This window comes from Crocodylus siamensis, chromosome 1 (genome assembly GCF_052110815.1).
Source record: "Crocodylus siamensis isolate JL-2025a chromosome 1, ASM5211081v1, whole genome shotgun sequence".
Classification (NCBI taxonomy): Eukaryota; Metazoa; Chordata; order Crocodylia; family Crocodylidae; genus Crocodylus; species Crocodylus siamensis.
Window position 1 is genome coordinate 107,442,448 of NC_143395.1, and position 15,738 is coordinate 107,458,185.

The 15,738-nt window shown below is 43.4% G+C and overlaps 1 protein-coding gene across 2 annotated transcripts in view; it reads right to left on the reverse strand.

The window, feature by feature from the left end:
* MAP3K5 (mitogen-activated protein kinase kinase kinase 5) overlaps positions 1-14,586 on the reverse strand; it is a 152,228-nt gene extending 137,642 nt beyond the window's left edge. For both annotated transcript variants that reach the window (XM_090040084.1, XM_090040075.1), the window contains exon 1: positions 14,203-14,586. In XM_090040084.1, the coding sequence (XP_089896210.1) occupies positions 14,203-14,470 (268 nt within the window). In that variant the 5' untranslated portion in view covers positions 14,471-14,586. The remainder of the gene's footprint in view (positions 1-14,202) is intronic.
* Between the last annotated feature and the right edge of the window lie 1,152 nt (positions 14,587-15,738).

A 15,738-nucleotide genomic window follows, 5' to 3' on the forward strand; every position in this document is an offset into this window, starting at 1 on the left:
TGAACACCTGGATGATTTCATATGCATCCTTTCTGTATTGAGGTGACCTGGACCAAATTACCCTTGAGGTCAATCCCAACCCTATGATTCTATGCAAGGAACTAGGAAATGACACTCCCCTTCCTCCTCAAAGTGAAACTATCACTCACTCAGGCTCTGGTCTCTAGTCCTGGATAAGCCAGTTAGCTGGGGATGAAAGTTGAAGCAAATCAGAGTGTGTACATAGGGAAGCTATGTTAGAGACAAAGTTAGAGCTGCAGCCAGTTCTGCAGGAAGGCCCATTCCAAAAAGCATGGTTGCCTCTGAAAAATTACACTGCTCACTTACTCAGGCCACATCATCTTCAAGAGCCATCAGCTAATTCAGTCACAACTGTAAGGTTCCACAATGGATTTACTCACTCTGTTAAAAAGGGTTATAGATTTGAGACCACGCTGTTAAAGGCATTTAGATGAAGATGAAGGAAGGTAGCTTATGAGATTTTTAGAAGCACATATGCTCTTAGTACCTGTCAATTCAAGTGGATTTTAGGTACTTAGACAATTTAAAATCCTGTTCAGTGAGAACTTCATCTTTTGGCCTCAAAATGCCTTTGGCTTTTTCTTTGCATAGTAGGCAGCATTCAAAATAAACGCCATCACTGGCACAAGTTCTGCAAGTATTAATACTGAACAGCTCTCATTAACTTTACAAGAATTGCACCTGCTCATGTCAAGGGATACATTTGGTCCTTAATGTTTACAGAGACAAGAATAAAAATATGGCAAAATAAACCACTAATGCTCATCTTCTGTCGAGTTTTGTCTGCAGTCCATTTTCTCTTAGAACACAAACGAATATGGACTTCCTGTAAGTGTTTACTCATCTGACAGCTCTCAGAAGGTTCCCAATCACAGATATGAACTCCTTTACTATCCTCAAGAAAGACACCTGTTGTCTTATGAGTCTCTGTCCTCCACTGATAAAAGGGGATTGTTGTTCTGTATGTCCACATCATTCAGACAAGTACGTATGTATACAAAGGAATTATTCCAGATGACTAAACGTAATATCAAAAAACATTACTTAGATTTTTACAGTATGAGATGATAGTAGTATGAAAATATGCCCTAGTTGCAGAGTGCACCTGTACTGCAGTCACTGCGACTCAGGCAGACATACCCAAGCCTACTTTAAACTGGCTAGCTTGAGTACACTTAGAAGTATAGTTGCAGCAGCTAGGAGCAGCCTACAAAACTGCCTGGAAAATTGGGTTAAAAAACAGTCAAGTATTAACCCACACTGAGCTCACTAATACAGCCCATATACTGCTGAACAGCCAAGCCAGGTAGTTTAAAGCTAGTGTACATGGATGCCTTCCTCCAGGCCTGTAGTTTAGACCCACTCCTAGTCATTTAAAACTTAAGACAATTCACTGCGGAATTTAATGTAGAGAATAATCTTGTACTGGTTCAGATAAAGGTGCTAAATAAATTTATTAAGTCTCTTCATTCTCTTAGATGCTCCTTCAGGTGATTCCATGTAGGAGTATTTTACTCTGCTTGTATAATGGAATTTAAAGCTCATTTTTGAATTATGCTTCAGATATTTAAGTTACTATTTCTATTAGGTTTCTTTATTTCAAAAAATTATTTAAACTTGCATTTAAAAATAAACACTAGAAATAAAGTTTTTATCATGCCGGTGGTAAATTGCAGGGGTCCTTTTCATCTGTTATACATCCCGTTTGGTCACAATGAGAGAAGTTCCAAGTGAACATTGTAAAAACAGGCTCTCCTCAAAGTACCTAGTTTTCTGTCTTCAAAGGAAGACAGTTTGATGCTGCTAATGTAGTAAAAGATGTAGCAATAGGTCTGTAGAACTGCCCTATCATAGAACCATAGAAAATGAGGGTTGGAAGGGACCTCTGGAGGTAATCTAGTCCAACCCCCTGCTCAAAGCAGGACCATCCCCAACTAGATCATCCCAGCCAAAGCTTTGTCTACTTGGGTTTTGAAGACCTCCAAGGATGGAGAGTCCACAACCTCTCTGGGTAACCTGTTCCAGTGTTTTACTACCCTTCTAGTGAGAAAACATTTCCCAACATCTAAACCCAAACTTCCCCTGCTGCAATTTCAGACCATTGCTCCTTGTTCTGCCATCTGCCACCACTGAGAACAGTCTAGCTCCATCCTTTTTTGAACCTCTCTTCAGGTAGTTGAAGGCTGCTATTAAATCCCCTCTCAGTCTTCTCTTCTCTAGACTAAATAAACCCAGTTCCCTCAGCCTCTCCTCATAAGTCATGTGCCCCAGCCCTCTCACCATTTTTGTTGCCCGCCTCTGGACTCTCTCCATTGCTCCTGTCATTTTAGTTTGAATTAATAGAGAGGTGGCAAATGTTTTGTACATATTGCTCAAGTACCAACTCCATTCTGTTACCGCACTTTACATGCTCACTGAAACATGCCAGCCTTAACTCATGAGCCAATTAGAGTTTGAACCACTACCCCTCACTCAACTATCTCAATGAGATCATGGGAGATATATGGCTAAAAAAAGACTGCAGGAACAGGCTGCTTCTGATTCACTATGATTAGTAGGGTCCCAGGATCCCACTGTACAACACACTGTGTAAATATACAGGAAAAAAACAACAAACTCCTTGTACTAAGGAGCTTTAGATAAAGAAAAGGGATGAGGGGGCAGTAACAGAGGCACTCAGATGTGAGACATGATAAACTGATAATAAGGCAATTAACAGAACCAAGGTCTGCAGACTCACAGAACAGTGTTCCAATTTCTAAACCACACTGTCCATATATTTCCATCCTGCTCCTCTTAGTTCATGTGTAACGTAATGACAGAAGTATGGGAGAAAACATTTCTTCAGAACACATAAGTAAATCCAAATAGCCTTAGAGCAAGAAAATATTTGGAATCTGGAGGAAACACCCCACCTGATTAAAACATAGCTAGTCAACTATGGGGAAAAAAATAATTTGTGAGTAATGGTTTAGTTTCCAAATGTCATAATGTTCTTCACAATCCAACTAGCTGTAATTGTGGCCAGACAAATGAAGTGGCAGGCCTTTTATTTTTGATCTATCTTCAAAATGGATAAAGTCAAAAACACCAAGCAAAGAACCGTTTGTCAGAAACACATGGTGTTTCATTCTGACACACTTGAACAATATCTATGTTATGATTCAGGCCATCTCCTAAGCTCTCCAAGGACTGGAATTCCCAAACTGACCTGTAAAACTAAAGTTACTAACATCTGGAGTCCAGTATCCAGAGAAAGTTAAGAGAGGTTGGAAACTAAAAATTCCAGTCTTAAACACCATCCACAGGCACCACACAGTGAATAAATCAGCTACTTTGTCAATTAGGAACCATTTTTTCCCCAGGAGTGATTGTTCAGAACCCTCTCTCTTATCTTTGCACTTCATTTGATCTTACAAAGAAGACGAGTGTATAAAAGTGAAATGCAAGGATTTCTTGGGATGATACCTTCTAATTTGGACCAACTGAATAGTTGGGATAGAGTTAGACAGGATTTTGTATACAAGATGTTCTGTCAGGTCAGAAGAACCTCTTACATTGAAAAGCTTGTCCAACTCTATCCTGTCTATGCAGTTGGTCCAATAAAAGATATCACCGTAAAACATCCTTGACTCTTGCATAATTCCTGAACCATCATGGCTACAACATCTACTATAATAAAGTGAGTAATTGGTCTCTGTATCATAACACCTAGTGACACAACAGTAAACTCTGTGTGGGCATGACATTAATCATCAGCTCCATAGCAGAAGTATTAGTAGTTTTTGAAAACTCAACATTTCTTAATCCTAGCCACTTGTGGCACCACAATATTTTTTATTGGTACTCAATTCAACATAAAAAAAGACTGAAATAAGTGTTTTGTTTAATTATTTTAATGTTCTGCAAATGCAACCATAAGAATACTACATCAGGATAGTTCTTTCTGCCATGGACCTAGTAAACAGCTGCTATTTTAGCTTGGCCTCTTTAGGCAAGGCTCCAAGGAGCAATTCAGTTCCCTCCTCCTCGCCCGCATATGCTTCAAAACAAACTGTCTAAACATTAAGGGAAAAAAAGAAAGGAAAAAAGTAATATAAACAAATGCAGCATAATCATAAATGGAAAGTGAAGCATTTCAATGCCTGAAGTTTAATAAAAAGCACAGAAAGAATAAAATGGTAAGAAAAATAATGCTTCACAAGAATTCCACATTGCCTTGCTTTGAGGACCTGTAATACTTCTAACACTGGCGTTGCTTTACTGCTACTATAAATAGCTCAGATTGTTGGAAGTATGTATTTTTGTGCTGGGAAAAACATCAACCTTTAGAAATTAAGACTGTTAGCATTAGTTTTTAAGAATCTTAATCCTTTGTATTTCAAGAACAGAGAGTAAAACTTAGTGCGTCATTAAATCTCAGAATTCCCAGAAAGTTTAAGCCCAACAAATACACTACTTCAAGCAACAACTTTCTGTTTAAATCCTACTGTCTATTTTATGCCACATGAGGAATCCTGGAAATTGAGTGTCTCCCAAGGTAAACAAAATACTATCAAGAAAGAATTGAACAACTGTAGAGAGAAACATCAGTGCTGATTCCCTTCACTCCTCTGTCCTTGCACAGCAGAAGTGAGCTATGTAAAAGCATAAAGAAAATATACAGATTTAAGACAACTTCCAAGCAAAATCACTTTTCTCATATGACTACAGTAGCTCTCTGAAGTTTTGCTTCTTCCCCAAGTTCAGCATATTCTGGTACTTGTTTTCCAGACATTGAACAAATGCTCAGGTTTCCAGCCAAAACCTATATGAGGTACAAGAACAAAGCTAAGACACTCTTTCTCCCTTCCCTTTGGCATCAGGTATCAACTTCCAAATCTATACGCCACTATCTGGTATTATTGCTCAATGTGCAAATTCCATTTACCCACTCTGGGCATTTGTAAAGAACTGCAGCTTTCAATTAAGTGCTGTGCTGTTTGTTGGACACTGTTAATCTTATAAAAGTGTTGTTTTGAAGTGTTCATATCTAGATCTCAGTCTGTTTGGCTTGACCGATGCTTCTCTGTCAAAGCTGTGCTCAGTGAGGGACTCGCTTGGTGTTGATATAAAACACCGCAGGACTAGATCCAACCTTTCCTAGTAGTCGGTCCCCTCCATTGCTGCCCATAGGTTTGGTTCAGCATTCCCAGTATCTACCAGAAGCTAGTGGGCTTCATGTATAATCAGTTTATGACTTTTAAGCCTCTACAGCCTTCATCTATTTGGGTCTTCAGTTAACAGTTGATGAAGCAGGTGATTTTTGTCATCTCTTGCCTCTACTGCCAGTAATGATGTTAGGGTCTCTCTTCTTATATCACTTGGTCTAATGCTTTAGCATGCAGGGATTACATCTGTCTGTAAGTTGTGCAGCCTGTCATGAGTCTCAGCACAGTTAAACACAGTTTTGACCTTTTTAGTACAACAACTTCTTGACCATACAGGAGCCCAAGATTCTGCTGGTGCATATACCATTGCAAATACAGTGGTTCTGAGCATTTTAAAAGTTGGCACCCCACGGCATACTAGCTAAACATCCTCAGGCAGCTACTTGTGCAGGGACTTTACCGCTGACCTACTGAATGTTATGTTTATAGGTGAAGGAGCAGTATACTGCAACTCCTAGGTAGGTTGGGGTATGGCTAATGGGGAAGTATATGGTTGCCTCCTCCAATATTCAGTGTGGTCTTGGCTCAGCAACTGTCCAGGTGGAAGAATGATGATACTGATGATTTACTGATGCTCAACATTAAATACCACTTGTGGAGATAGTTGGCAATGAGTTCCATGTCAGTACTCAGCATCTTTTCTAATCCTGTCAGTTCCTTGGGCTACTATGGTAACACCTGTATCCTGAAACCCAACAAACCACCATGGGATCCAAAAAGCAACCAACCCATCTCACTATTCTGCGTTACCTACAAACTCATGGACAGCATAATCCTGAATAGAATAGGGACCATCACTGACTCCCACCTCCCAAAACAACAAGCTGGCTTTCGGAAAAAGTAGTGTACCACTGGTCAAGTTACATTACTTACATTTGACACAGAAAACAGATTTGAAATGAGGAAGAAAAAAGGTGCAGTTTTTATTGACCTCACAGTCACCTGTGATACTATATGGCACCAAGGCCTCAAATGAGATACCTGACTGCAAGCTTATATGCTTTCATCATGACCATTATCTCCAGGGCTAAGTACACAGTCAAAAAGCCTAAGGCTGAACTGACTCAGACTTTGCAGGTTAGGCTAAACTGCATAGATTGAACCAATAAACAAGTGAACGGACATTCGGTTTTGATTCCAGAAGTGAAGCCACATGCCTGCAGTGGCCCAGGCCAAAAGCCAAGGTGTGCTAGAAAACACCTCCCTGCTCTGCTGCAGAAGACAGCTTAAGCCAAGGCTAGCCCGTCCACCTGGGAGAGGGAGGGGTTTGCTGGGAGGACTTTGAGTTAACTTGAATCTGGAAGGGATCTGGGACAGAAGTTCAATAAACCAATTTAACCTAAATCAGTTAAGTCAGATACTACATCCATCCAGGTTTATCTTAAACCAGTTTTGGCCATTTTGAAGGAAGTTTATGTGCACTGAACTTCTGCTGTGTCACAGATTTGAACTGGTTTCAAATCACTTATATCAGTTTGTGTGTAATTTGCCCCTAGCCCAACAGATTATTCAAACTCACTGCTAGCCAAGGAGAAAAATGCAGAGTATGAACTCTGAAGAACAGGGTCTCACAAGGGTCAGTGCTAGCAGCAATACTCTTCAATGTATATACCTCAAACTTCCAGCATATAACATCTAAGCAATACACATACACCGATGATAATGCCAAAGTAGCCCAAGGAATTGACATAACAGAACCAGAAAAAGCTAAGAAGAGAACTATTTTATCTGTCCATTACTTAACAGACCCAATCTTGCTTTATGCAACATTACTGACATCAGAAATGCATAAGGATTGTTTATCCTTATGATTCAAGTACAATCAGAGCTCAGGAAAAAGTTCCAGTGATGCACTGAGGTCATTATGGTGGAAACACATCTATCAGATTGCTTCTTAAACAGCCTCCAGACTAAACACTTGAATTTCAGATCCTCCAAGTGAGAGTCACTGTAATTTATCTTCCCTTTATCTTCCAGCAAGACAAGGTACAAAAAAGAAATCTACTGAAATCTAGATATTACATTTTCTACATACATTAAAATTATCTTTAACCTAAAAAAAGTCACCTAAATGTTAGAGAATAAAAAAACTTGCCTTGCAAGATGGAGTTGTGGAAAACAAGAAAGAGAAATACAGACATTTATCTTACTGCATTAAAACAGAGGTTCATTTATTCTGTCTCTGAAAGCAGTGAGTACCAAATCACTTCAGGGAAGGTACAAGAAACTCAGGGCAAACTAGTTTTTCTCCAAGCCCTTCTAGTTAGTTAATGGTTGGTTTGTGCCCTTAAGCAGGAGAGCTTCTAAGATTTTACACATTCTCAATCTTAGGACAGGACACAGGACTTACACTTAAAGTGTTAAATACATATAATTTTACTGACCATAATGAAACAGAATGGTTTTACCATTATTACCTTGTTTTCAGCACTTCTGCATCACTGACTTTAGGGCAATGGTGCCCAAGTGATTAATGCATCCTGTTATGGCTCCAGAAGCAGCAGTTCAAGCCCTGCTGTCAGACTATCCCTAGTTATAAATGGGTACTTAGTCATTCATACTGGGGAATCAAGGCAGCCAGACATGATGCTAACCATTCTCTTGTGTGCCACTGGCTACAGAAATTGGCCATAACAACACAAGCCGAAAACACCATTACGGTGTAGGTAGACCTTTGATAACCTTCATTTTGCCAGTTAGCCCACCTCCACATTGATTTAAAATGAAAATATAGGAACTGTTCTATTAATTTCAAGCAGGGGGTAAAACTAGACTGACCACCTGAGCCAGATCCAGACCAGCGGGCTCCTCACAAGCTGGATCCAGATCTACCTCCAGCAGCAGGTTGAGTAGCAGTGCCATGAAGATTAACAGAACCATTGCTCCTTCCTTCCCTCCCATCCACCTGCTAACAACATGCATCCCCAACTGGGCTCCATGTCTGGGAATTTAGTAGCAGGTCCCACTCCAACTCACCCTCTCCACAAATGCCCTGTCCCTACAAGGAACCCTGCAGGCCAAGTGAAACAGGCCATGTCTTTGACACCCGGTAATTTACAGGATGCTATCAGGTTAAAATCATTTCAGACATATTTCCCAAACTATTAATAATGGGTCTCTTCCCACAAAAGGAATCAGAACTTGTGGTAGAGATGATATCTTTTATTAGACCAACTAGATTTTTGCAAAAAAAAGTCTTTAATTGAAAGCTTTCCGACACAAACAACCTTCTTACCACGAAGAACTGTTACAATCGTTTCTCCAATGCCTGAAGAAGGGTGTTTGTACCGGAAGGTTGCAATTAAAATATTTTTTTTTGCAAAAATCTAGTTGGTCTAATAAAAGGTATCATCTCTACCATGAGTTCCGATTCCTTTTGCCTCTAGATCAATATGACTACAACCTGTATACCCTCTCTTCCCACAAGTCTTTTGAGCCAAGAACTCATCTGAACTTTTATGAATTTCCATTCATGGTAAGCTTGCAAGAGCAAGGTTCATAACGCAGAATATTTCTTTTTCCTTTGTATGCTTTTTGTTTACATTTTGCACTGTGTTCAGATAGACAATGGTACATTTACTCATGTTTGCAATGTGTGTTTGCACACTATGTAATAATAAAGAACCGCACACAATCAACAAATCCTAATTTTTAGCTTACTAAAACAGACAGTTAGGTGTATGAGATAATAAAAAGCCACTGATATGAACTAGATGTAAAGCCATAGCCGGTCTACTCATTTATGGCCCAATTTTCAAAAGTGCTGTTTAAGTGCTTAACCTCAGGACAGTAAAAAGGCCACCCGCTTACCCAGACTAGGCATTTCCCTTAGGCAATGTAAACAATTCTCATTAAATACAGGAACAGTCTGTGCTAAGCTTTTCCTCATAATTAAAGCCCCTTATCTCCTTTCTCAAGGGGGCCTTCTGACTCTAACACCAGCCTTGAAGCTGACAGGATCTAAATTACGCAGTTAAAAATTGATAATTATATTAGGAAGCAGAAAGTGGGGGCTGAAGTATTACTATGTACTTAAGTGGTTTATACACCCAGCTGATAGGCAGATAACTTGCCTGTATAGTGTACATAGTAGGCAAAAAACTGGGGCTGGCTTAGCATTACACAGTAAAATCAGTAATGCGCATAAATGGAATATGCTGTATCCTATTAATGACAACAGAAGCTGCAGATGTTGGGTACCTTTGAGGACAGGGCCATTATAGTAACATTTTTACATATACTTTTTAACGTTAAAAAAGTAGCTTTTGCAACGCCACAGGGCCATCTGCAATATTTTAGTTTACAATTTGATTATTTTCCAGTATAATTATTGGACGTACACATATTGGCATAAGCTTTTATCCTTTAACTCATAAGCAGTGATTTACTCAACCTGAGGAGGCAGCCAACAGATTTTGTGGGCAGATCTTGGGGCCACCTGCAATTTCCATGGGCTTATCATGGTGGGGCCCCCCTACACCTCTCATTCACCAAAGCACCCCAGTGTCCCCCTCCCTACCACTGACTGGCTGAGAGGGCTGTCTGTCACACGCTTCCACGCCTTGCCACTGATTGGTAGAAAGGGCTGGGGCCACACAAAAGCAGTCCTCTCCACCAATTAGTGGTGACAGGTGGGGACAGTAGCATCTTGTTCACCTTCATGCTAGGCCATGTGGCCAGGAAGACAGCTGGCTCCCACAGGGGAGCCAGCATTTTATTTTTGTTAAGTTTTTTTTCTGCAGATTTCACAGAGATCAGCCTTTTAGGCCACATGAATCCTTAATTCAGTTACTCGCTCACAGATATCACTTGTTTGGATACATATAGTGGGCTTGTGTTTTGCAGGTCAGACTAGTTTACTATAATGGTGTTTTCTGACCTTAAAAACTCTATTTTTAAGTTAAGGAAAACAGTACCTTTAGTGGTTCTTACTTTTTCCCAAATCTTCATTTTACAGATATTAAGTCCAATGTTGTACTCTTTACTCAAGCAAGCATCCTATTGGTATAGGCAGAAGCACAGCCCAGGTCAAGAAGAATATTGTAAAAGTCCTTTCCTTAACTTCCTCTGCAGGGCTCCAACTAGACACAATTAAATCTCAAATAAATATAAATTCACTTTCACTTTTAGGTCCATAGTTCTGCACAGTGTACACTTCGAAGCTTGCATAAGATACGGGCCAAATTTAGGGCCAATAATTTCATTTAAATGCAAACACCACAATTCAATATGACAGTCACATCTTTAAGTCTAATTTACTTTTTTCCTCCAACTCTCCCTAATAACACCCATCATTCCCTTATGTATGTTGGGTTTTTCCTCTTATTTTATCCTGTTCCAACAATACAAACAGTTTGATCATGTTCTCATGCAAATTACCTCAATGCTGCTTTCTTTGTATTTAACGCCATGAAAGGAAATACAAAATTCTCAAAAATAAATCATTTCAATGTAATTGGGAGGAGAAAAGTTACAAAAATATTCATACAGGACCAAATCCTAGCCTTGTTGAAGCCAAGAAGAAAGCTGTGGTTTCAGTAAATCAGGATTTCATCAATTAGGTTTGATAAAGAATTATTCTGCACCAAACCTAAATGTTGTGGCTACAACAAAGCCTAGATCAGAAATGGAAAGCACTCTAATAATAGTTCTTCATTTTCATTCTGATAAAACATGTTTGGCCCATCCAAATACTCCACTGAATTAAGCTCAATTACAGATTATTTATGTAACACCAAAGTGACTGGCACACCATTACAAACAAGAACAAAGATTAGGCTGCAACCAGGGACAACTCTTTCATTTCTGTTTAGCAAATGCATTTGGAGTACTAAAGGATATCATGAAAGAAAAAGATCAAAACTGTATATAAACTAATGTGATATGTCAGAGATTTAACCTGCCATCTTTCACTTCTCTAATGCTTCTTTTTCCTTCAGCTGATTTTACAGTATGAAGTGAGGTCGTCAAAAAATCTGTTTGCTACACAGGCAGGCAGGGAGGGAATCCAAGCCACACATGTCTGCAGAATTTAAAATTCTTGTTTTTTGGATTTTGTTTTCTTTAAATCGCCTTCATGATTTGCAAAGATAACCATACAAATGAGAATACTGCTATTTTGCCTTTCTGAATGCTGATAGACTGTACTCGTCCCTCTGCTGTTGCTCATAGTTTTGCCACAGGTTACTGTGAAGAACTGTCGCTAACCTTGTGAATTGCATGCTATTTGGAAAAAAACTAAGTGCCACAGGAGCAACAAGTAGACCTTCAAACATTTGGCCCTATGTCCAAGAAGACACTCCAAAAAGTCTGGACGTTCTCTGAGGAGTAGAAGGTACTTCTCAGCAGGCCGTTACCTAGGACTCTGCATGTGGACTCTCCCAGTAATCTCTCATTTACCCCTAGACAGGTACTACTAAATAGTAGAGCTGTGCTGAAATATGCACTATTTTAACCACACTATGCAAGTAGCACTTGGCTTCTACAGCACAAGCAGTGTCTGCTCCCTGTATCTTCTTTCAATTAGCCATAGGGCTTCAAGTTTGTCTTATTTTAGCCGTACTTTGATGAATCTTGCTTTTTACAGAAGAAGAATGTCAAGATAGTTTGCCTAATTTTGTAATACTTGGGGTTAAATCCACATAGATAGTGGCTAGAAAATGCTAGGTTTTTACATTTCCCCAACTTGCTGAAAAGCCACTGAAGTAATGTTGCATTGCATAAGCTTTCAGTTATGCAGCGTTATGTGCCAAAGTCCTGACTGCCACAACTGGAGGGGCCCACCATCAGGTCTGATCTCCATATTCAAGAAACACTTCTCTGAGCTACTGAATCTTAGCCTAATATAATCTGTAATTTAAGCCCTGATCAAGGCAATTTATCTTAGAGGCATGAAGCTGAGAGGAACCTGAACACGCCACAGGCAGCCACAATGGCAGATGTTCATAGATATTTCTATAAGCGGAGAAACTGATCAGAAGATCTAACATTTCACCCACTCCAGCGTGGCAGACTCTGAGTCCTGCAGAGTACCTTCATCTGTACACAAAAGTCCAAAAAATTGAACCTCTTTGCCTTCCTATTAGGATGTAATAGCACAGCACTTCTAACAGCTGTAAGATCAGGAGGTCAGACATTCTGCTCCAGCCAATGTGGTGGGACTTCCACAGTGTCAAACAAATGGCCCATATATACAGGTGGCAGGAAAAAGGAACAAAGAGGAAAAGGGAGCATGCTGTGTAAATGGCATACCACCCATCCAGGAAATGCTTGATTTCAGATGCTCTCTGTTTTCAGGAACAGAGTGGATTCCTTAAGAATCTGATAAACAGCTGCTATTCCTCCCCACCCCACCCCACTTTGCTTTACTTGACAGGGGGCAGCACTCAGTGGCCTTGAATACGGCAGGTCTTTTTGTCAATGGAGCCAGACTAACCATACCAGAATGCCCAGCATAGACACTGCCTGCAAGTCAAATAGCTTCAGTTTTGCCAGTGAGAATGCAGCTGAATGGGAGAAAGGGGGGGTAGGGGGTATGAGGGAAGAGGGATAAAGGGAGAAAGAGTGCAGGGATTTTCCTGCCAGCTAATTTACATCCCAGACAGAGCTCTGTTTAATCCAGTGGCTCTCAACCTTTCTAGATTCAAAGCACCCCTTGTTGGACTCAAGGCACCCTTTGGAAAATGCAGGCTCTTTGCTTTCATGCATTTTTTGGCTATGGTAAGATAATACAGCAGTGGTTTGTAACATTTCTAGACTCAAGGCACCCCTCAGAAAACACCAGATCTTAGTTTTCACTCCTGTTTTTGACTATGGAAAACAAACAGATCAATTCTTCTGTTGCAAAGAACTCAGAAAGACCACAACAGGGCAGGATGTCTTCAGCAGTGTGGCTTCCTGCTTGAAATCTCCAGGCTTACCCTGAGAATGACATTTGCACACCTGACAGTGCTAACATGGTGTGGCATTCAGCCCCCAATCCCCAGCCTCGGATCACCTCCAAGATCTCCTGGTGGATTAAGATCCACTGCCTGGTGACCACTGTTTTACACAATGTCAATGCAACCCCTCCACCAAGCACTGGATGAAGGCTGGGTTCAAACTGAGGAGGCAAATGCCAATTAAAGTAAACAATGTTTGGTTGTCAGTAAAGAGTTTGCTGACAAATATTTCTTGGCAGGGCGACCCTGCCCGCAAGCTGTCACCTGTGGCATCCCCAGCAGGCTCTTGGGAGCACAGATTCACAGAAATTGGGGGATGGAAGGGGCCTCATGAGATTACTGGGTCCAGCCCCCCATTGGGCAGGAAAGACTGCAGGGGTCAAACAACCCGAGCAAGATGCGCATCCAGCCTACTCTGGAAGATCTTCAGGACAGGTGCCTGCACCAACCCCTGTGAGTCTATTCTAGTCTGGTCACATGAACCATGAAGAAGTTTTGCCTTGTGGGAGTCTGCTCCAGGGAGGAAGCAGCTGGTGTGACCCCAACATGCTGTGCCCCAAACTGGCAGGGGCAGCTCAGCTGAGGCTGGGGGTGGGGAGAAGATCCAGGGCTGCCAAAAGGGCTGCCAAGGTCCAATAGTCATCAACTCCTCTGTGACCATGTCACACTGGACTTAAAGAAGATCTTCTTTACTGTCCAAGCCCCCAAGGCCTGGAACTGACTCCCCCCAGAGGTGGTGCAAACACCTACTATGGATGCTTTTAAGAAACATTGGGATGCTTATCTCCTGCTGGGATCCTCTGACCCCAGTTGACTGCCTGCCCCTGGGGCAGGGGGCTGGACTGGATGATCTCCCGAGGTCCCTTCCAGCCCGAATGTCTATGAAAAATATAACACATACACCGCTGGGGAGAGGAGGTGCCTGGAGGGTGGAGGCGCCGGAGGGAGCCGCGCTGCTGAGGGCGCCCCAACGCGGGGCCACGGCCGGGGTCGGGGTCGGGGACGCCACGTGCCCGAGCGGGCGGACTCACCGGCGCTGTAGAAGCGGTCCAGCACGGCCGTTTCGCCGAAGTCCAGCTCGGCGAAGGGCAGCGCGTCCAGGGCGGCGCCCACCGCCTCGCACGCCTCCCGCAGGCTCTGCAGGGCGCCGCTCTCCGCCGGCCCGCCGCCCTCGTTGATCACATAAGCCACGGCCGTGCGCCGCCCGCCGGGCTCGCGGCTACCCCCGCCACCCGCCCCCGCGCCGGCCGGGGGGCTGGGCACGGCGAAGCTGAGGCCCCCCTCGCTGCTGTCGCTCATGGCGCCGGGCTCAGGCCCGTGCCCGTGCCATGTCCCGGGCTGGCCCCGACTGTCAGTCCCCGCCGCAGCCCGCAGCGCTGCTGCCTGCTCGCGGCTCAGCGGGACCGCCCCGCCCCAGCTCCGCCCCGGCTGCACGGGGCCGCCTTCCTGCTCGGCCCTTGTCTGCTGCCTCTCGCCTCTGCTGCCTTGGCCCCTGCCTCCGCCCCCGACTGACAGAGAAGATGCGGGTTGGCAGGGCCCTCAGGAGGTCATCGAGTCCCGTGTGTCGCAACCCGTGGGTCGTGACCCGAAAATGGGCTGCAAGATATGGAAGTGTCGCAAACAAACTTTTGAAACGGATTCTCCTTTCAAGCAGCGCCCTGGCGAGCCTCCTGGCAGCCCTGGGCAAACTTGTAGTATCGGCGGAGGCGACCCGAGCAGGGTGCGGGGCCCTGGCCCTGGCCCTGCCCCCGCCCCGATGCCTCGCGCCCCGGACGCCATCGGCAGTGGGGGTAGCGGGCGGTTGGGCGGGAGGGCATGGAGTCGCCGCTCCGCGAGGCCCGGAGCGGTCACCCCATTTCACCCCTCTAGGGGGCAGTCCTGAGCATTCTCCCCCCCCACCCTTTGCCAGAGATAGAAATAGTAATAATAATTTTAATTACCATTTTCAGGCCCCCTTTCCCTCCGGGCACCGGGAGTGTTGCCCATGCATGTGTCCAGCCCTGCTTTAAAGGAGAAAAACATGGAAAGCTGAGGCTTTTCCCTTGCAGGCTGGCAGAGTCCTAGCCTGCGAGGGGCTGCTTGGGGCTCTGCGTGCCCAACACACACACACACACCCCTACCCCACGTCCCCCCCTCCACCCCACACACTGGGGCCTGGGGGCAACAGGTTGAGAGTGAGGGGCACTGGGTCAGGACTGGTCATCGACTTTTATAAAGGGTACTGGTACAAAAAGGGTTAAGAACCACTGATCTAGTCCAACCTCCTGCTTAAAGCAGGACCGTCCCCCAACTAAATCATCTCATCTAAGGCTTCCTCTAGCCTGTCTTAAAAACCTCCAAGAATAGAGTCCATAACCTCTGGGTAAGCTGTTCCTGGCAACCGTGGTACACAGGTACTACCTGGAGACCAGCACCCACCTCCAGCTGTTAGTGGGGAAGGGGAAAGAGAGAGGCATGTGTATATTTCAGTGTCAGAGTAATGTTATAGCCATGATGGTCCAGAAATTATGCAAGAGGCAAGGATTTTGTAGAGTGATATCTGTTATTGGCCCAGCTGTGTAGGTGAG